General features: G+C 46.5%; 1 protein-coding gene across 4 annotated transcripts in view; it reads left to right on the top strand.

The window, feature by feature from the left end:
* SSH1 (slingshot protein phosphatase 1) overlaps positions 1-21,606 on the top strand; it is a 56,812-nt gene extending 35,206 nt beyond the window's left edge. For all 4 annotated transcript variants that reach the window (XM_016159998.2, XM_036220388.1, XM_016159999.2 and 1 more), the window contains 8 exons: positions 1,517-1,711; positions 2,913-3,006; positions 3,921-4,049; positions 6,478-6,524; positions 7,908-8,054; positions 9,617-9,817; positions 11,799-12,366; positions 15,612-21,606. In XM_016159998.2, the coding sequence (XP_016015484.2) occupies positions 1,517-1,711; positions 2,913-3,006; positions 3,921-4,049; positions 6,478-6,524; positions 7,908-8,054; positions 9,617-9,817; positions 11,799-12,366; positions 15,612-16,865 (2,635 nt within the window). In that variant the 3' untranslated portion in view covers positions 16,866-21,606. The remainder of the gene's footprint in view (positions 1-1,516; positions 1,712-2,912; positions 3,007-3,920; positions 4,050-6,477; positions 6,525-7,907; positions 8,055-9,616; positions 9,818-11,798; positions 12,367-15,611) is intronic.
* The last annotated feature ends 479 nt before the right edge of the window (positions 21,607-22,085 follow it).

The following is a 22,085-nucleotide window of genomic DNA, read 5'->3' as shown; positions in this document are numbered from 1 at the left end:
CATTGTACCTGGTACACAATAGGTATTCACTTTGCCTTATGAAGGGAAGGGTACTGTGGTAGGCACTGTGCGTCTGGGAGGCATAAAACAGACATAATTCCTATCCTTGTGGAGTTTAAAGTCTGTAGAGGGAGGTGGCCAGAAACACAAAACGAAGTCATGTTGCTCCGCAGGGCGCTGGGAAGGCATTCTCACAGGGCACCAGGCTATGGGATACTGACTGCAGCATGCAGGAGCCTGGGTAGGGGTAGGGCCTCCATGGATACTGTGCTTTGGGAATGAGGTCACTGTGGGTCAAGGCTGTGTCAGGTTAACTAGGTCATGTCCAGAGCTTCTCTGAACCCAGCACACCCATCTTAGAGCCTTCTGTATCCTTGGAGGGTTTCACAAACTACTCATGCATCAAACTCAGAAGTGCCTCTTCAGTAATCTTGAAAAGACTTGGGAGAAAGCTGCTGGTATTGAATGAGAAGAGTTATGTCCAGTGTTTCAAAATAATTATTCTTTTCTCTGGGACGTAGAGAATTCTCCCATGGACCACAAATTAATATTGTGCTTCATTTTTACACTCCAGTCAGTTCAGGATCATATCTAGAGGTCTCAGATATTTCTTTGTATCCTTGGATGATTTTTTAAAATCCCTTTCTTTATAGGCAAGTAAAAAATAGGCCCACGTGTTTTTATAAAACTTCAGAACCAGACTAAATTTAGTAAGTATTCAGCTCAAGCGTGTTCCTTCAGCCAGCCTAGAGATAGGACAAATATGTACCATCGAGAAAAGTGACGCGGATTGCAGTGGTTTTTATTCTGTTGCTGAACAGTTCTCTGATAACTCTCCCTCCATCTAATGCTTCGCTCTTCCACCCTTCATGGATACCTCATTCACTCTGTATCTTCAGTCTATATTTTTGTAAAAAGAAGTAAAACAGGAACGGAATTGACCATTACAATATACATTTTTAATATTATTTCTTCTACCCCACTCTGCCTTCCCAAACCTATTCAGTTAGTTTCTATATTAAAATGAGTTTTTAGAATTCATTTCTTTGGGAAATCTAAGCATCTGAGTTATTATAACATTGTTGGGAGGGGGTTAGAAATGAAGTCATTTAGAATGCAGTCAAATGTCTCTGCTGCACGGTAATAACTCTTACCTTCCAATTGTTAGGGTTCATTATGGTTCCTTCGTTCAAGGTGACCACAACCTCAGAAGTAAATCTTAATTCTTGTGAGTTAATCAGTGGACTGTAAAATAACATGTGAACCAGCCCGATTGGGGGAGTTATGAAGTCTTTTTGTTTCCTTTTTGGGAATGGTGAAGGACGGTCCATCTGTTCTTAGGTCAATGCATATGACGTGGAGGCTAGAGCTGTGTTACCTGGCAGGCTGGGAGTCCCCAGTAGCGAGTCCTTGATAAATGGCCCTTTCCCCGCCTTATTTTAAGCTTTTTGTCAAGAAGAAAACCCAGCACTCCTTGTGCCTGCCAGCCCTGACCCTCTCCCTCTCCTCACCCCAGGTCTGCCCTGCAGGTCCTTCACAAGGCTTGTGAAGTGGCTCGAAGGCACAACTACTTCCCCGGGGGCGTGGCTCTCATCTGGGCCACCTACTATGAGAGTTGTATCAGCTCCGAGCAGAGCTGCATCAACGAGTGGAATGCCATGCAGGACCTGGAGTCCACTCGGCCTGACTCCCCAGCCCTGTTTGTTGACAAGTAAGTGTTGCACTTCGTCGCCCACCCCCACCCCCTCACCCACCCCAGGCCCAGTCTGCACAGCATCACACTTCGCCGGTCTTCCTTTGATTGAGGGCCACCTCTCCTTGAACCAGCATTTCAAGTAGGGGTTCCCAACCTGCTGTCCATGGGCAATCTTTGGCCGAGGAAAGGGTCTGTGACCACCATTCCCCTTTTAAAATTAAGACAAATTTGGGTTCGAGTACATTTCTGGGGAACTGCATCATAGCTTCTGTCAGACTCCCAAAGGAGCTTGGGGCCCGCATACTTCACAAGCTCTCAGGCAGTAACTTGGCTTCCAAAGCGTCTTTCTCTGCCCTTAGGAGTATTATTAATGTGAGTCCAGCTCCTTGGGTCCCAAAACAACTGCACCAACACAGACCAAGGACAGCCTGCCTTCAAGGCAGCAACAGTAATTGTGTGGCCTGTGTCCCATGGCCTGAGGCCGCACTAAATTAAAGTGTAGTTCTAGAAGAAGAAAGCGCTCTCCCCTTCTTTTGGTTAGGACCCTACTACCTCAGAGTACTGTTCCTCTGGGACACTGCATTTAAAAGGGCTGTGGACAGAGGGGAGCAGGCCGAATGAGGACAGGACTGAAGCCATGCCATACGAAGTCTCACAGAAATGAGATGGTTGGGGAGAAATGATAGCTGCCGCCTTTGAACATATCAGGGAGCAGTGTCATGTGGAAGAAGGATTAGCCTGGTTCATGTGGCCCCTAAAGTGAGAACCACAGTTGATATGTAGAAATGAACAGGAAATACAGATTTTGATTCTATTTAAGAAGGCTGTCATGGGAGCTGGACATAGCTGGGACTGTAGGCTGGATCAGGACGCAGCAGTGTCCTCAGCAGAGACTGAAGGGCCCAGTGGCGTGGCGATGTTACACTGGCAGTTCATCCTGCCCTGAGAGCCTGACACTTGGCAGGACCTGGACGAGGAGCGTGTGTCCCAACCACCGTGTGCTCTTGATCTACTGCACTCTGTTGACTCCTGTAGGAGTTCTGGACACAGAGCAGGACCTCTCTGTCCCTCCTCACACCTGCTGAGGATGCGCACACCAAGAAGGTAGCTCTGTGAGCCCAAGCCATGTTCTGTTTAGTCCAGGAGCATCGGGTGTTTCTGTAAACTCTGCCCTCAGGCCTCCTATAGTTCTGCACTTTCCTATATTTATTTCCAGACCAACTGAAGGAGAGAGGACTGAGCGCCTCATCAAAGCCAAACTCCGGAGCATCATGATGAGCCAGGACCTAGAAAATGTGACCTCCAAAGAAGTAAGAAAATTCTTCTCTTCTTAGCAGAGGTCATGTGGCATTTTTTTGTCCAGAGCATGGCGGAGGCAGGCCCAGTATCTGATCTTTACTGATCGGTGCACCAGCTCTCAGAGGCTTTTTCCTGTAAGACTTACTGTAGTGGAAAGAGCACAGGCCTTAGAGTCACACCCTAGTTTGAATCCAGCCCTGCTACATAGAAGCTATGAGGTTTGTGGCAAATTTCCTTACGTCTCTGAGCCTACTAGACCTTTGGTGAGAATTGCACGAGACCTATAGATTGCACCGAGAGGCATTTATCTGTTAGCACCTTCTCCTTTGCCCTCCATTGCCTTGTGTTTTACTTGAAATAGAGCAAACTCTTATTTCTCCACAAGATTGCAACTTAAATCAGCAAGTTTCTAACCTTGGATCACCTCCCATCTGCCTTGTGATGTTTCTCTGGATCACTTTTTTCTTTTTTCGTTGCATTTTCCTTCAAAGGATGCACTGAATTATAATAGCAGCTTAAACTGGGTAGATCTAAGAGGTTGAAATGGCCATTTTAAAAAGTCGTATACTTTTTTTTTATTAATACATGTAAAACATCATATTGTGATACTTTCCAAAGCAAGGTGAAACAGATTTTAGGTTTTCATTACGATGAATTGTAAAGGTAGGAGTGCTTTAAACTCAGAGAAAAGATCCCATAGGAATCAAATTCCTCATTTGAAATAAACTACTCCCCCCACCAGATTTGCTTTGAGGCTGAGTAGCCTGCATTCCTACCACCCATGCATGTGCACCCCATGTGTCTAAATGCAAAAAAAACACCTTTTTTGAAAACAGTCGTGGTTTGTGTTGTGACTTAATTTCTTTGGAGAGAGACAACTGTGTGCTTTAACAAGTCATTTTTCTTAATATTTTTCATTCCATAGATTCGTAATGAATTGGAGAAACAGATGAACTGTAACTTGAAAGAATTCAAGGAATTCATAGACAACGAGATGCTACTTATCTTGGGACAGATGGACAAGCCCTCCCTCATCTTCGATCATCTTTATCTGGTATGAGGCTTAGCACATGGCAGGATCTGGTTTGAGGAAAATAAATCAGACTTTGATTATTTGGAGCAAGTCAGAGAGGGAGAAACTCGAGTTCCTGGAGCCTCGATCCTGACTTTTACGGGAACTCCCCTTTCTGACCCCCTCCTCTGGCCTGCAACCTAGTGGTTTGCTCTCCAGCCAGATGCTTGCAATGTGGCTCCTGGCTGGGTTGCGGGGAGTTCTTTGAAAGTTCTTTGGCATAGTCAGCTGGCAGCTGTTTTCAGACCCTTGCCACCTTTTGCCACCTTCAGTCACCAACACACGGGCCCCATCCAGTTATCTCCAAATGGTTTGCAAGCTCAAAACCCCCAGCTACAAAATAGAGCATGCTTGCCAAACCCCAGGATTATGCCTTGGCATCCTGAGACATAAGAAGCAGGAGGGAAGGCAAAGCAGACACCTCTAGTGCAGCTTCCCCTCTGCTTGTCCAGGCAGCCACTCTGTGCCCTGCTCCTAAAGACCATTGAAGGGACAGGCCCTGGCGATGCAGCTGTGGCGGGTGGTGCGTGTTCTCACCTCCATCTCTTGCTCACATTTTCTTAAAGCTGTAAATCTCCATAGAAGGCAACTGGCAAGTTTTCAAAGTCAGACTGTAGAGGAAGGCACGTTACTAAAATTAGAGAGGCAGCACAGTGTAGTAATGAAAATCAACCCCACCAGGCCAAGTTCTTACTCCCCAGCCTGAACAGCGATGTGACTGGGAGCAAGTCTTTCTGCTTTCTTCCTTCATCATATACATTGTGGATTGATTATAAGGATTCAATAAAATACAGGTTTAAAGAACCAAGTGCAGTTTCTGTAGGTGCTAATAAATGGTAACTATCATTAGAGCATGCATCACTTCTTGGAGAAATTGAGAAAGTATAAGTTGCTGTAGAAGGCATGAATGATTTTGTTCTTGGCCTGTAGGAGGTAATCAGTTCTCCAAATGCATATTTAATATATTGAATATATTTATGATATATAGAATGTATTTATAGATATACATTTAATATATTTAATATCATAAATATATAGAGTGTGTGTGTGTGCGCACGCGCGTGTGTGTTTAACATATATGTTAAAATGTATATAAACGCGTGGGTTCGAACCCTGTATCTTGAAAGCTATGGGGCAGCACAGGGCTCCAGTCTCCTCCCTGGGAAATTGATGGTTTTCCCTGGCGCAGACAGACAGAGGGCACCTTTAGCCCATCTCTCCACTAGGTGGCAATCCCAGCAAGAGGACACACAGCCTTAGTGAGTGTTTGTTATTTTTCAGTGTGGTTGGTGCTTTTTGTCACTTTTTCCATGAGAGATACTAAAGGAATTTTTATGTTTGAGCCTCTTCCTCCAATATGAAAACCCAGCTAGCACCCACACGTGGCCAGCCCCATCAAGGTCCCTGCCTCTTGAGGGGTCCGCCTGCTTGGGGAAGGAAGTTTACAGGGAGACTAAGCCTGTTCTTCTGTTCTTTTACTCTGTGACTCTTGTTTGCATTTCCTAAGAGCAAAGTGATGGTTTTCTTCTTCTTTTTTTTCCCCTCCTTCTGTGTTCTTTCTTTGCAGGCTCAGAAATGGTTTGTTTTTTAAATGATATTTTAGAAGTTTGAAATTAAAACACCTTATAGAAAATTAGGAAATATAAATAAGTCCAAAGAATAAAATTAAAAATATTCCCAATTTCATAAATCTAGAGGTAATCACTGTTAACATTTTGGTATATACTTTTTTTCTATCTTCTGGGTTTTTTTTAATGCATATATAGCTTTTTTAAAAAAGGAAGAGAAAGAAAAGGAAAGAACCATACTGTTTATGTTACATAGTTTTGTATCACACTTAAGAAAATTTTTTTTTCATTATGTGGTATTCCCTGTGTCTTTAAATATTCTCCAAAAGTATGAGTTATTTTAATAGCTCCATCATATGGATCTATCATTGTTTATTTTACGTAAATCTTTGTGCAAATTCTGGGTATTTCCTCAGGGTAGCTTTTTGTAAGTGTAATTTCCGCGTCAGAGGGTGGGAACTTTTTTAATATTACCAAAACATTTCCCAGAAAAGGTAGGTTGATTCCTTCTTTAATTAGTGGTATGTGAAAGTGCCCTTTCCTGAGTGGGGGGTCAGAGGTCATTGCCTCTGGTGAGAGGACCCCGCTAGAGTCTCAGGAAAGGAAGTGGTGAGAGGGGAGCAGGTTTTCCTGAACTTGCCCTTCCTCCGTTGTGCTGACTATGTTGTAAATGCCTCTGGAACCTGCTTTGATACTAGCCTCTGTCAGTTCTCTGTTCTCTGAGGCCAGGGTCCCATGAAATCCAAATCGCCATCAGGCCTAGTGCTCACACCCTGCATCCCGTAAGCAGCTCTGAGGCAGACATGTGACACTCATAGGGGTTTGTGTGATCTGTCCCCCAGGGCTCTGAATGGAATGCATCCAATCTGGAGGAACTGCAGGGCTCAGGGTGAGTCTGCTCCCCTTGTCTTCCCTTGTCCTTTTAGGCAGCTTAGAAACCCTCTGCTCTGCCACTGAGGTCAAGCCCTTGTGCTGCCCGCCTGTAATTGCCTGTACCCCAGCAGCCAGGCCTGTTTGCATTGCTAAACAGATGTGCTTCAGAGTGCCACCTCCTGAATAATTCATAGATTTCAGATTTTCTTGGGGTTTGTGTGATAGTGTGTGTCCGGGAGAATGATCCAAAATCACAGTCCAGTAGTATAGACAGCCTGGATGCTGGTAGGGCCATGAGCCCCCTCTCATTGCCCCACTGTCTGGCAGAGCTCCTGAGAGTCCTTGTATGGACACACCTATCTGATGGGCCAGTCAGCAGCTCTGATCCCTTGACCCCTCCTGGTTCTATCTGAGCTTATACTTTTGGGCCTGGTGGGAATCTTGCAGCTAAATGCTCCATGTCGGCTAGAAACACATGCCTGTCTTAGTTTTCCCTAAGAAATGCTCAGCAGCAGAAATAAAAAATGTTTAAATCTAGACCTTCAAGAACAGATGTCCGGACATTTTTTTTTTTTAAACACAGCCACAAAATCACCATTCTGTGGGTCTGACATGACATCCTTGAATTACTGCATTTAAAAGTCAAGACTAAACAAACCTTAAAATATATCTTTAGAACTACTGATTAAGATGTGTTCTTTCAACAGAAAGTATTCTTAAAATGTAGGGTGATACTGCCTATGTTTTCTATCTTGCTGGGAATAAGTAAGTTATTTTAAAGGTATTTTTTAAAGCATTTGTAAGGATTTGCTTATGAAATCTATTTGAGGTATTTTAAAATTTCTGGAATTATTTTGGTCTTCCAGGAATATAAGTATTAAGTTTAGAGACCTATGAAACCAGGGTTAGTAGACTCTCTTAACTATTTATTTATTTATAGCCTGCCTTGTTTCAAAAAAGATGTAAGGCAGTTCCCAAAGACATAAATAATGGACAGATATATTCTGCTTTTTAACAATTTAAAAGTGGAGACTTAGTTTTTTTTTTAAAGCCTTCATATGCTAATAATATCTACAAATTTTGAAATTTTAAGAGGGTTTAAAAATATATTTAAGTAATGCATATATCTACTTTCCAGAATTAACATTGCTTAGCAATGCTTTGAACTGAGTTTTCTTTTGTTTTCTATTATAAATGCAATACATTCTCATCATAGAGAAGGCATTTAGAAAATACCAAAAAACAATTACTATTTAGGAAAAACAGAAGTCTTACCATAAAAATACATATCCTTTATTAATATATATTTGTTTTTTTTCCTCTGGCAGTTTTTTGTTAGATTTTTTGTAGCGCCTCATTCTGATTCTCCAAATTTGTTCTGTATTTTTTCTCATTGCAGTGTTGACTACATTTTAAATGTCACTAGAGAAATAGATAATTTTTTCCCTGGCTTATTTGCATATCATAACATCCGAGTCTATGATGAAGAGACAACAGATCTTCTTGCCCACTGGAACGAAGCATACCATTTTATAAACAAAGCGAAGTAAGTGGGTGGAGAAGCCAAAGAAACTGGTCTAAGGAAGAAACTGCAGATGTCGGGTGGGCAGAAATTAATGACAATCCCAGACACAGATGTCTGCTAGCTTAGGGAGCCCTGGACGCCTGATGGCCCTCTCTGATTTTAGCCCACAGCACCAAAGGGGCAAAGTGCTGACCTCCAGGTGGGGGCCCAAATGAGCTTGTTTTCTCCTACCTGTCACTGATTGTGACATTTGACTCCAGTTTTGTCATCAACACTGGTTCTGGGTAAGGATCTAATACCAAGTGGACACTATTGGAAGCTCTGCCTGTGGGGAGTCACTGAGCCAAAGGTGAAAGATGGGTGGGCCAGGTGGTACCTGCACTTACAGTGCACTTGGTACTGCTTCCCCAAGGAATTCTACTCAGGCAGGTGCCTGGAGCTATAGCTTGCCTTCTCCACCTGAGTTAGTGTAGTTTTCCTGTTTGAGCAGAACGGGACAGACCATGAGCGGTCCCTACTGCCTTAAGCCTGTCATTGATTTCACCTAACTTTTGTTCTACCCTTATTCTGTTCTCTGAGGCTAGGGTCCCATGGAACAGAATAACTCTGTTTTACTGAAGTCAGAAAGAGACAACTTTGGAATCCCATCTCCTATTTTGTACCCTTCCTGGTCAAAGCTACAAAATGTGTCCTTACCAGAGTGGCCTAATAGTTTACTTGCATTCCTGGGGTACAGACGTCAGACCAACAGTCCAAAAAAAGGCAGAGAGATTGGGTGATGGATTTTAAGCCTGAGGTTCAGGAAATGAGTCTACTCATACCTGACAGGCTGGCTCCTTCTAACATAAACAGGCAGGCTGGTGGGCTTGCCTCCTGTACAAATAAAACGTCCCAGGTGTTGCGCTTTCCAGCCTGGTGTTCCCTCACATTCCTGAGCAAGCGATAGCTAGAGAGCCACTGTGCCTGGCCTTGCCACAAGTTAAATCAGCCAGCACTGTCTAACCGATGGCCCCATCCTCTCCTGGCTGCTTTCTGTCTTTGCTGAGTTAGGGTGCTGCCGCCCTTGCTCTGGCTCCTTGACCCTCCTGTGTCCCAAGGGCCTTGCAGCTTTCTGTTCACTGACCCCATTTTTCTACAGGAACCCATTCCCTGTCTCCATCTGCTCTAGCAGCTGAGTAGCTTTTGCTTATCTCCCTTTCACTGCCTAGTTGCTTCCTGCAAAAGGGTTTCTTAGTCTGAGAAATGCTTAGCAGCAGGAATACTTCCTAGCCTGTCCCAGCGATGTGGGAAGATCCCCACTTTGTCCCTAAGTGCAGCCGATTTTGGAGGTCTCCCTGTAAAACCTGCCCAGGCAAGGACAGATTTATCTTGATTTCCCATTGTGTGCTAACTGATTCCTCAGTAACGTTATTTCCTTTTGAGAGTGTGTGGACATCTGCTGTGTAAACATCAGGACATAGGACGATTTGGACAATGAGATAACTTCATGGTTTAAAACAGTCCATTGGGTAAAACCTGAGAGAATGAAGTTGTTTAAGCTTTTTAAAAACTTTCTTCCCTACCACCCACCCCGGCCCCTGCAGGAGGAATCATTCCAAGTGCCTGGTACATTGCAAAATGGGTGTCAGTCGATCTGCTTCCACAGTCATAGCCTATGCGATGAAGGAATTCGGCTGGCCCCTGGAGAAGGCGTACAACTATGTGAAGCAAAAGCGCAGTATAACGCGCCCTAATGCAGGCTTTATGAGGCAGCTGTCTGAGTACGAAGGCATCTTGGACGCGAGGTGAGTGACTGTCTGCAGAGGACTGGCAGGACTGAGCTTGAGGAGCCACTGTCCGTATCTGAGCAGTGGCTTACACAGCCAAAATCCTGCCTCTTGGGAAGCCGGTTTGAGAAAAACAACTATTGTTTGAGATTTGATTAGTAGTTTCCAGGAGGGATCTGTTGTGATTTTGTTGGCACATTCAGCTATTTTGCTGCAGGAGAGAACGGTGCTTAACTTCCAGTCTAAGGCACGGCTTCTTGTGTGGCACGGGCACGTGGATGGATGCCCGTCTCCTGAGCATCGGCTTTGAGCCAAGCGCTGTGCCGGGCTTCGCCGCAGGACAATTCCAAGGACTGCAGAAGCAGACTGGGTTGCCCCCACTGACGAGCTGGGCAACTTAGGGCAAGCTCGTCAATCTCCCCCAGCCTCAGTTTCCTCTTTCTGAGCTAAGGATTAATACCCACCTGATAGGGTTGTTGTGAGATTTAAATGAGTACCATATAGGTTTACCTTCATAGAGGCTTTGATAGACCTGGCTCATGGTAAATAATGATGTAGCTTCTTTTTAAATTTCTAACTCCCACCTGAAAAAAGTCTGCAAGCTATAGGTTATTCCCCATTTATGGAGGAATAAGGAACTGATGCTGGAGGTCTTATCCCACATCCCACAGCCAGTGGACAGTGGACAGCAGAAGGGAACACATGCCCGGGTCTGTCAGCCTTTAAGGCGGAGAAGCCTCGAGGTTCTCCTGCCCCCACAGTCGCCCCAGGAGGATCCCTCCTGGACTCAGGGGTTCACTTTTTCCCTGTTTCTCTTTTAATTCAGCCTGCAGGAGGCCTCCCTGGGTTGTTTCTGACTGATATTGTGAGGGAGCTGCAGGCTAAGTGTTGGCCTCCTGACCACGTTTGGGGAAGCTGGAGCGCCCTGGCAGGGCTGAACAGGGTCCAGAGCTGCTCCAGACATCTCCACTATCACCCAGAGTGAGAGTGGCTGGACAGATCCCCAGGCAGGGCCGAGGAGTGGTGGAGGTGCGGGGAGCGTGTGCGTCCTGCTCTCCTCTCTCTTAGCCCCCATTCATGCTCTCCCATCAACGCCCTTTGCAGCCTGACCAGGTCAGGTTCACGGCAGCACAGCACTGGCCTTGAGTTGCAGCCTTCTCTGAGGGTCCCTTGGCCTTGCCTGGAATGTGCACACAGAGCGGTCATGAATGATTGTGACGCTCTCTTGCATTGAACAACAGCAAATCCTTAGTTTATATTTACTTCTTTCTCATCTTAATCTGAACAACCCCATGCTGTTGGTATTGCTCTATCTAAGGGTCATTCGTGGAGGTGACCTCTTTCTTACCTTATTTCGCTATAAGCCTTTCTCTTTTTTTACCTTTATGTTTTAAAAATGTAAAAATAACACCATAGTATTAGAAGACATATTTTAAAAACTGATATATAACTTCTCTGACCTAAACAAATATTTCCAATTTTCCGTTATCGTCCCAACTTTATTCTAGTACATTTGTGTTTACATAGTTATGTTAGCATAAATACATATAAATATAAATACATATATTTGTATAAATCTTTACATACTTTCTGCTTTGAGCCCCATTATTTCCCTGCTGTATAGGTAGGTGAGGATTATCATTCTTATTTGAAAGATGGAGAAACCGAGAGATGGAACATTAAGTGGCATCCCTGTGTTCACCACATGAAAAGGTACACTGGGATCGTGATAACATTTCCGGTCTAAACTCCTTCACATGTCTGCCACATTTTTGTCATATGACAGAAAGTCATTTAAGGCTTCTCATGCAAGCCGCACTGATTTAGGGTCCTAGTGCTGTTTCTCTCATCCTTGCGTTTCTTGGGGACAGATGAACAGAGAGAAGCTTTACCTAAGTGCACCCCCTACATCCAGCAAAGGACAGCACCTGAGCCTGGTGCTGTCCTTTGCTGGCTCACCCCCACCCCTCTGCTGACTTCCTCTGCCTTCCTCCCCCAGCAAACAAAGGCACAACAAGCTGTGGCGCCAGCAGACCAAGAGCTGCCTCCAGCCGCCAGTGGATGACCCTGCGGAGCCTGGGGAATTCCTGCCAGAGACCCTGGATGGTACCCTGGAGGCCCAGCCTCCTTGCTTGGATGATGCTGCCCAGCCTGGGATCCCAGGCAGCAGGGCCCTAGGAGAACCCGCTCTCCCCTGCTGTTTCCGACGGCTCTCAGACCCCCTCCTGCATTCCCCCAGGGAAGAAACTGGCAGTTTGGCCCAGCTGGAGGATCTGGAGAAGGATGCGCTGCTGGAGGAAGCAGCTCAGCCAGCAGAGGCGCACAAGCCAGTCAGACAGCCTCAGGAAGGCCCTGGCCTCTGTGAGAAGGAAGTGAGAAAGAAACCTGAGTTTGGGAGCCCGAAAACCCGGAGTGGCCCCTTGCCACAGGTGGAGGAGATGCAAAGGGAGGAGGCTCCAGGAGCTGGGAAGTGGGGGAGGTCCCCAACCCAACTTGATAGAAACCTGCTCAACCGGGAAAACCTAAATAATAACAACAGCAAGAGGAGCTGTCCCGATGACTTTGAGGTAGGGGTTCGACCAGCATGTGGGGCAGCGGACCATATCACTCACTCCCTGCAGAGCAGCCCCCTCACAGCCACCTTTGCTACTCTGCCAGCTTGGCAGTTCTTACCCCTTATGACCCGTGCGTTTATTTCAGTGATTCTGCAGGGTGATTGGGAATGCGGACAATAGGGGATTGGGGATCTATGGGGGACAACACCAACTCCCGTGTTCCCCTTTCACCCCACATGCCTCATTCATATCTTGGGCTGGGCTTCCAACTCTTTCTATTTTCTTAGGTAAAATGTAAAACATACCTTATCACCCAGCTTCAACATTTCTCAATATGCAGCTATTCTTAGTTCATCACACCCCACTCATTCTCCCACATATATTATTTATTCACAAATGCTTCAGCATAGAACAGCCACAGTACCATTCATTGCCACCCTTTAAGCAATTGATATAGTAATTCCTCACCATCATCCCATAACTGGATTTGAACTCAGATTAACACTTAACTCCTTAACACTTAACTCCCATCAGTCCCCTTTAGGTGTCATGTTCAGTGGGTTGTGTGCAGTAAGGTTTTAGCCTCAACCTGGCATGTACTTAGAAAACCATAAATTTCTCCAGCCTTTTTCCTCCTCCAAGTGGCCCAGGAATGGAGGCTGGTCTCCTGGAGGGGTGCGCCATGCTGCCAGGGCTTGTGTTCCTCCCTTGCTCTGTGCTGGCTCACCATGGGCACGGTGAGGCGCTCCATTTCCCCTAGGCTCACCCCATCTCCCAAGGCAGCTTTGATTCTCAAGTAAATTGGAAAGCTGACAGACACATTCCAATCTATAGAGGATCTGTCATCATGTTATAATGCAAACAAAACTGGGATGTTAGATACTAATCTCCAAATCATAAAACATATTGCAAACCAAGTATTAATTACTCATGAATTCCCTCCACTGTCTACCTTTCCCTCAAAGATCAAATGCCTGTAAAGGTAGATGACACATAACCTCTTGGCCGAGGATAGCGGTGCCATGGTTTGTCCTAAATGGCATAGCCGTGAGTCGTAAAATGGTGAGCACAAGAGAAGCTTGGACATAACCCTCCTTTCCTGGCCAGAATTGGATTAAATGGGTGATGTTATCTAGGGAATAGGACCTAGAGATATTCACTCGTTTGTTCAACTCATGTTTATTACTTATGGTGCCTGGATGGTGAAGGATACAGCTGTAAGACAACTGAGCACACATAGTCTCATGGGAGAGATGGATGACAAACCCGTAAGGATGCAACAAAACAAATGCAGGTGGTACTCGGTGTGATGACACAGATAAACTGTGGCATGGTGGAGAATAACTTGGGAGGGGAGGGGACGACAAGGAGCTGGCCATGCAAAGAGCCAGGAGCACAGTCTTTGGGCCCAAGGAGCAGCAGGTCCCAAGGTGTTCCCTGAGGGCAGAGCCCTTGGTGTGCTTGAGGAGCAGTGGTCTGAGGTGCAGTTAAACAGGTGGCCAGGGCCTGCAAAGCCTCCAGGTGCAAGGGCAGGTCTCTGCGAATTGTTTCAGGGGCACTGGGAAGCCATGGGAGGGCTTTAAGCAGGAAAGTGATAAAGTTCCTCTGGTGCAGTCCACAGGGAGGCCGGTGGGGTGAGAGTGGAAGCAGGAACCTGAGATGATGGTGGCTCAGAGGACAGGGCAAGGACAGACATGCACAGCTTGGGAGGCATTTTGGAGGCAGAGCCCTGCTGCTGAGGTATCATTTCCTCTGGGAAGCCCTTTCTCTCAGAAAGACTTTGTGCTAGCACTTTTCACCTGGTTTCTGGTCCATTCCACCAATGGACAGTAGGCCCTCTGAGGGCAGGGTCTGTGTCTTGTTTGCAGCCCCTACACCTAATGCAACTTCTGGCACAGGAGAGGTGCTCCTTGAATGTGAGCTGGAGGAATAGGTTCTCTCCCACCCTGGGGACCCATGGGCTCTGAAAGGTGCTCTCAAATCTCCCACCATAGTAGATTTTACCACATTTTAGAATGTTAGGTTCTAAAGGTTTTAGAAGAGATAAACAGGGAGACACTTTGGTTAGAGCTTCAGAAAAATTCCTGGGTCGAGAGTTCAGGCCTTACTGTGAGGGTGACCAGGTTTTACTGGTCAGCCTGGAGCCAGCTAAGATAGGATTCTGTGGGAGACCTGGCCTCCCAACTCCCCCACCACACACTCCCCTGCAGCCTCCAGGAATCTTGCCTGAGTTTCTGTTTGACTCCTCCAGTATTGGACCTGCCTGTGACTTCTTACCTTGAGGGACCTCGGTCTGCCACACAGTATGGTATTAATGTCTGACAGTAAGAGTGGTGGGGGAACAAGCCTCACTTGGCAGGAGAAGCCTACATCTACTCTTTGCCAGGAGGGCTTCATTTTAGAGAAGCTTAGGAATCTCACAGCTAAATAGCTCTCAAGGGGAGAGTGTTGGCTTTCGCTACCTCTACATTTGCTGCTTTCAACTCAGTCTCAGCCTTGAGGAGCAGCCCTGATGCCTTCAATGGGCACAGGAGGGAGGCAAACAGGGACGTAGAGGCACATGTCACGTTCACTTAGCCGCCCTGATGACAGAGGCAGGTGATTTTCTTTGGAAAACAGTGCCAATGTGTTTTCCATTGGTATTTAAAACCCACCTCAGCCTGGCTCCTTCCTCGGGGCTGTGAGCACCTGTGTCTGGGTCCGTATTAGAGTCCTTCTAAAACTGTTTGTGCCACTTACTACCTCTCTGAGAAGAGCACAGCTGGGTGATGGTTCTTTGGAGCCATTGCTGTATTCGTGCTAAAAGGGAAAAGTTTCATTGTCAGGCTGTAGACTCCTCAAATGCAGATTCTTTCCGAAAGGGGAAGAAAGGGAGAGGTACCTACTGTGCCCAAAATGTTATTCCATGTAATTATCACAATGCCATGAGGTTGGAATGTTCAGATGAGACCAAGGCTCAGAAAAGGATCATTTGGTGCAGGTGGCAGAGGTGGGTGTGAGAAGGGAGGCCCTGAGGCCCTGCTGACAGTGTGGCTGAAGGTTTGCCCAGGATTGTGGGCACTCTGGAAAGTTTGGTTCAGCATCTCTAACCTACATCAGTTGTGGTCAAGTGGGTTCTGAGGTCTTTGTTCCTGCACTCGCTGAAGTGAGAGTGCCGCCCCTCCAGGGCCCGTCCCCCAACCCTTCCCCCCATGCCGTCCTGGTCCTTGGTGGTCTTTGCCTCATATTGCTGTCACTGTGTTCTTGTCCCCTTCCAGCACGATGCTATATTTGGGATCCTCAACAAAGTGAAGCCTTCCTACAAATCCTGTGCCGACTGCATGTATCCTACAGCCAGTGAGGCTCCCGAGGCCTTCAGGGAGCGACTTGAGAACCCGGGTGCTCCCGCCATCTGCACCCAGCCAACCTTCCTGCCCCACCTCACGTCTTCCCCCACAACCCACACATTGGGCAGGTCACGAACTTTGGAGAAGCTGGCCTCCGGCCTGACTGAAACTCCCCCATTTCTACTACCAGCAGGCCCAAGGAGGCTGGACACTGATGGCTCTGGGGCCGGGGCTGCCCTGGAACTACCAGCTGGCCTTTTGGAACCTTCCAGAGAAACCCAAAAAGTCCTGCCAAAGTCCCTCCTTTTGAAGAATTCTCACTGTGATAAAAATCCTCCCAGCATGGAAGTAGTGAAAGAAGACTCACAACCCAAGAAAGACATGAAGCCGGCCAAGGACCTGCGGCTTCTGTTCAGTAAAGAAGCTGAGAAACCGACAACGCACAGCTACCTGATGCAGCACCAGGAATCCATCATTCAGTTGCAGAAGGCTGGCTTGGTCCGCAAGCACACCAAAGAACTAGAGAGGTTGAAGGGTATGCCCACTGACCCCGTGTCTCCCCTCAGGGACGGTGCCACCAGCAGGCTGGAGGCCAGTATACCTGAGGAGAACCAGGACCTGGCTCCTGCCCCTCTGCCAGGGACCCTGGCTCTGCCAGACCAAGCAGGGAGTGATGAGAAGCCAGAGGCCACCCCTCCTACATCAGAAGGCGCCTCGCTGAAAAGCCCTCCTCCCTTCCTCTGCCGCCTGGATCACACCAGTCATTTTTCGAAAGACTTTCTGAAGACCATCTGCTACACCCCCACCTCATCTTCCATGAGTTCCAACCTGACCCGGAGCTCTAGCAGTGACAGCATCCACAGTGTCCGCGGAAAGCCGGGGCTGGTGAAACAGCGGACGCAGGAGATTGAGACTCGGCTCCGGCTGGCGGGCCTTACCGTCTCGTCCCCACTCAAGCGCTCACACTCTCTTGCCAAGCTTGGAAGTCTCAACTTCTCAACAGAAGACCTGACCAGTGAGGCTGACGCATCCACCACTGCTGACTCCCAGGATGCCAAGTTGAGTGAGACTTCCTTCTTACATGAGCCCCAGGCAACCCCAAGGAACCCAACCACCACCTCTAAACCGTCAGGGAAATCTGCCCCAGAAAACTTGAAAAGCCCCTCATGGATGTCCAAAAGCTGACCCATCTTTAGCCAATCATGTGATTCTCCCCAAGTTTCAGCCCCTCATGTCTCGATTGTTCTTAAACAACTAGCATCCTCTGAACTTTCCCCCCTCTCACCATAGAGATGAGAAGCAAACATGCAGCCCAAAAAGAAAGGGGAGTGTCAGTTGTGTGGCTGGGAGAACCGGAAGCTGTCGGCCAGCAGACTCAGAGCCCAAGTCATGTGTTTTCAAGAAGAATTGTGTCTTAAGAAAGGGATATACAGATATCACACACATCAAAAATATTCCATTTGCAACATGCAAAAGTTGCGGTTATGGCATCTTCACCGTAGCACATGTTCCTAGCTCATTCAGGCCCTTGTGGGAAAACTCTTGGATGGCAGTATAAGTCCTACCTCTGTTCTTGCTGTGCTTTTTATTTTTAAAATTTAGTAATGACTGAGGCTTGTTACAGGGAGTAATGCTGTGTCAGAAAAACATTTTCCAGAAAGAATTTTTTTTTTTTGGTTGTGACCCCCAAAAAGTGTTAAGATTTCTAACTCTTCTGCACCAAGCACTGCTGCGTAAATTTACACGAAAGAGTTGACGCTGTCGTTGGACCAGCTCTGGTGCATGGAGATCGTCCGTGTGGTTGACTTCTCTGTGCTGGTGTGGTATTAACAGCTGCGTGGGGTGTGTCTGGCCAGCACTGGGGTTTGGCGAGGGTAAATGTGTGTGATGTCCTCAGTTGCTAATGGTGGAGTTTAAATGGCCCCCAGCCTGGGGAGAAGGACCCCCGCAAGCATGTTGAGTCTCCTGTGCTGTTGAGCCCAGTAGATGTGCTGAGGTTTTGAAAGCACTCTAGTGTCTGAGGGTTCTGAGAAGCAAATCATCCTGCCAGGACCCCCAGCATGCAGGATCATTTGGTCATATCTACTTATATTGGGGGAGGAAAGGAGATTCCAGCTGAGAGAAATGTGGCCGTTGAAAAGCTTCATGGATGTTTACAGTCGCCCCTTCCTGTAGGGAGAATTCTGCCTGTTTTTCTTCGGCTCTAACTTGCGGTGAGGACAGGGTACAGGAGGGGTCTGCAGTTCCAGCCTGGGCTCCATTAGGAGCCCCTTTACGATCAGGTGAGCGTAGTGTGTCATGCTCCCGCGGGCTGTGGGCTTAAGTGGAGGGTCATCTGGTGTCAGTCAGCAAGAGAGAAGCAGCTTGATTAGAAAGGTTTAATTCAGGGGTCAGCAGACTCTGGTGTGTGGCCCTATGAGCTAAGAATGGTTTTACATTTTTCAGGGGTTATAAAAAAATAATAGGCAACAAAGATCGGTAGCCTGCAAAGCCTGAGAAATTTGCTATCAGGCACTGTGTAAAAAAGTGCTGACCTCTGGTTTTATTTGACAACACAGAGCTGCCCAGGGCCCTCTGGGAACAAAGGGGGAAAATGTGAAGGCCTCCCTTCTTCTTCAACACCTCAGGCCAAATCCTCCCAGCCCAGACCTTGTCAGCCCACCCCCACGGTGGCAGGGTGGGGTGGCTGTGTTAGTGGAGGGCTGCCGCCTGAAGCTTTCCCACAGCTGGAGCTAGCCTTCAAGGAGCAGCCGAATTCTAAAAGTGGGCGAATGAGTCACCATCTTATATTGGTCAGAACTGGGGCTCCAAGAGCAGCCATTCTAGAGAGCACCCAGGGTCTTCAGGAACAAGGCCAGTCCATATTTCAACTGGTAGGTAGTTTTTGCAAAATCCCTCTCGCTGGGAACTTTTTCTCACTTTATTATTATTTTTTAAGTATACATTATTTTACTTTATACAAATTTATTTTCCCACCACTGTCCATTGAAATTACCTTAATGGGTGATTATCCACTTATTCCTGAAAGCCCTATTAGGTTTTTCTTCCTCTCTCTCAGCCAACAAAAGTATATTCTCAAAAAAAAAAAAATCAAGTTCAATATGTTTTGCCAAATTAAATTTCATGTGGTAGATCAATTTTTGTGTCAAAATAATCCTTTAGATTTGGTGATGACAGGCTTATGTTTTTTTTAAAACCATGCCCATGTATTAGAGTGATATATTTTTGAAAACTTTAATTTTGAAAGCCATAATTTTGCTAATCCAGTTAAAGGGTGGGAGGAGGACTACAAATATGAGTAAGATTTTGGCTTTGTCAAAAATAATCCATTTGTTCTCAGAAGCACAGCTCGAATGTTTACAGCGAAACAGACCAGGGTGTAGGGCCCTATCAGAGCAAAATGAAGCATTCTTGATCTGATGGATAATTCTCTGGCCTGAAGGAAAGGTTGAAGATATCTCTCCCAGACCCAGGTCAGATGCACGTTAACATATGGCAAGTTGCTATTTGAAATATACTAACAAGACGAGCATTTGTCAGACTTGGGAGCATCTTGGCAAAAACAGATTCATACCAGTCTCCGAAAAGAAATTTTGCCCAATAAGATATGCCATATCCTGATTGATGCTATGCCTGTAATCATAGCTGATGAGGAAGATTCCGAAAATGAGTGGCATAAGTGAGAGGCAGGGATGTATGCCATAAAAATCACTGATTTTGGTGACTCCCATTTTCATGGAATGCCTTGGTCGAATTAGGAGAGAACAAAAATTTTGTAAATCAGCTTGATTTCCTGTATTCGGCTGCATTTCATCATCCACCTCGCCTTTCCCTCACTTTCATACAGCGTGCCGTAAGTTAGCCTGACGTAGATCTTCATGGTGCATTGATATAGGGAGGTCGTCTTGTCAAGTTTTGTTAAGTGTAAAGGAGAAACTGGCCCCAGAGAGGAGAAATTATGCTGCCCCCTGACCTTGCTTTGAAAATGCCAATTTGCATTTCTTTGTCTTGGAGCAATGTCTGTCATTGCATGAGCTTCATAAGAACAAAGTTCTTTTCCTTGGTATTCCTTGCCTCCTTTGTCTCAATGTGGGGACCTAAACCAACCTCCTGGGGGTGGAGGTGGTGAACAGTCTCTGCCAGGTAGTAGTACCCTGTCCATCTGGTATGCAGATCACTCACCAGGTGCTCACAGATGGCTGCACAGTTCAGCCCCCTTCAGTTCCACCCCGCCCTCCCAGCATAAAAGCATTCCAGTCCATTCTAAAGCCTTTTCCCTCATGAGTAAGCCCAGAGAATGTCACAGGATGGAGCCGAGTTTGCAATAGAATTAACAGCTTCAGGACAACCCTGTACTTCAGCACTCTTCTCACCGCACAGGCCTGATCCCAGAAGGCCAATGACTCCCCCTGGTCCCCTGGAGCCATTTCTCCCCATTAGGAACAAATGTGGTATCATTTAGTCAAACTCTTATAAGTAACTTCGCCCAAGGTGTCCAAAGAGAGACTTTGCTCTCTATTGGCTGGAAATGCTTGGTGCCAGAATACATTTCGCCCAGCTCTACTCTGGCTTGCCACCTAGCAGGGCTTCCCCAGACACACAACGATGCAGTGAAGACAATGCTCCACCTCCAGCAGGAAACCTGGGTGGGCCGGGACATTTGTGACATCTGGTCAGCATGGCGTAGGGTCACTTGCTGTGTTCTCTCTCACCCTACAGGTTCTTGTCATTTCTTCATGCCAATCCAAGGTAGTTGATTGACCTCCATGGTTGGCTACTTGGTTTTTTAATTGTCTGCTCTGCAACGGAATACCTGTGTGTATGAGTTCATGCCGCATGTGTATGTATGTGTGTGTATGTATATTTGAATATATATATATATATAACTTGAATCAAATCATGTGCATCACTTCTCACATTTACACACATGCTGTCACCCGAGCTGTGAAGCGGACCACCTGGAACAATCTGGAGTGACACTGCGTAGTGTTACTCCCGGTAGATCTGGACATGACTGCCTTGTTTTGGTCTCGGGTTAGGTGCCACAGCTGTGGCTTCAGTCGGTCTCTTAAACAGGAGTCTTTATAACCAGACCGCCGGTCCTCTGCTGTTCTTTCTGTTGGCCATACTTCATGAGAAGGTGGCTACTTCCTCCCTCTTTTCCAACACTGTAATTATTGTTTTACAATTGAGTGCCTTAATAATAGTTTACAAATACTATGTATTTATGGGAAACTGTTAAGCTCTCACCTTCTGTGATTGGATACTTTGCCTTGTCTGTGGTTGGTGTTAGGGCTGGAGCTTGGCCTGCCCCGTACTGTGCTCATCTGCTGTGCAGTCTTACACGTGTGCCCACAACTGTCTAAGGAGCATTGCTGGAAACGCACTGGTAGTTCCTACAGATGAGGCAGGCACTGGCTCATGCTGCATCCCGTAGTAGTGAGGAAAAAATTAGAATTCGGTGTGCTAGCCAGCCGGGGGCGGTGTAGTCCAGGTGTTCTCTGGACCGCAGCCCAGCCCCTCACCATTCCTGCCATCACACAGTTATACTTTTTTTTAATAGAGATTTTTATTACCACCTAGACCATCCTATTTTCCTCTCTGTTGGTATCGTGACCTCTTTGTGACAAAATACAGGTACTGACCCCCACCCCCAAATCAGGAGCTCCACCAGATGGGTTGCCCTTTGGTTTTCAGAAGCTGCCAGTGGGTTCCAGTGTGTTGCATAATGATATCAATTATTTTTTTATTACATTGGTTTTTCTCTCTCTTTTTTTTTGATATATTATATATTTAAAAGGCAGTATCTTTTGTACTGTGAATTTGCAGTAGAAGATGCATAATGCACTTTTTTTTACTTCTGTTGTGTACTGTATATAGTCTGTGTGCTTCTTGTGATGAAAATAAACTTTTTGTTTATAAATGCCTGATGACCTATGAATTTGTGCAAAAGGAAACTGCCTCTTCAACCCCTGCCAAGACGGTTGGATGTGTCTTCATCACCATGATGGCCAGTCTTTACTGAGCACCTACTATGTGCTGGGCCCCATGCTGAAAATCTGAGCAAGCTAGACCAAAGAAAGACCCAAGAGCAGACTTATTGGTTCCTCCAGAAATTGTCTTTTTTCCCTGATTTTGTCAGTGAAGAAGAGCAAGCCCACTTGTGGGTAGTCATTTGTATACCAAAGAAAACTGCCTCCACCACAGTGGGACTTGGACTTTGGGTAGTGTCTCTTTCTTTAGAAAAACAAAATATAAAGCTAGAAGTGTACTCAAGAGAACCACCTAAGCTACTGCTACCATACCTCGTGGGAGAGGAGGCTGTAGAGGCGATTATTGTTAACAGCCGGGGCAGGACTCCCAGGGATTCTCAGTTGCTGAACACGGGAAAGGCTTAGCTTGCTC

This window comes from Rousettus aegyptiacus, unplaced genomic scaffold (genome assembly GCF_014176215.1).
Source record: "Rousettus aegyptiacus isolate mRouAeg1 unplaced genomic scaffold, mRouAeg1.p scaffold_m13_p_5, whole genome shotgun sequence".
NCBI lineage: Eukaryota > Metazoa > Chordata > Mammalia > Chiroptera > Pteropodidae > Rousettus > Rousettus aegyptiacus.
The sequence above is the reverse complement of the archived record's forward strand: the minus strand, read 5'-3'. Positions and strand labels throughout refer to the sequence as shown.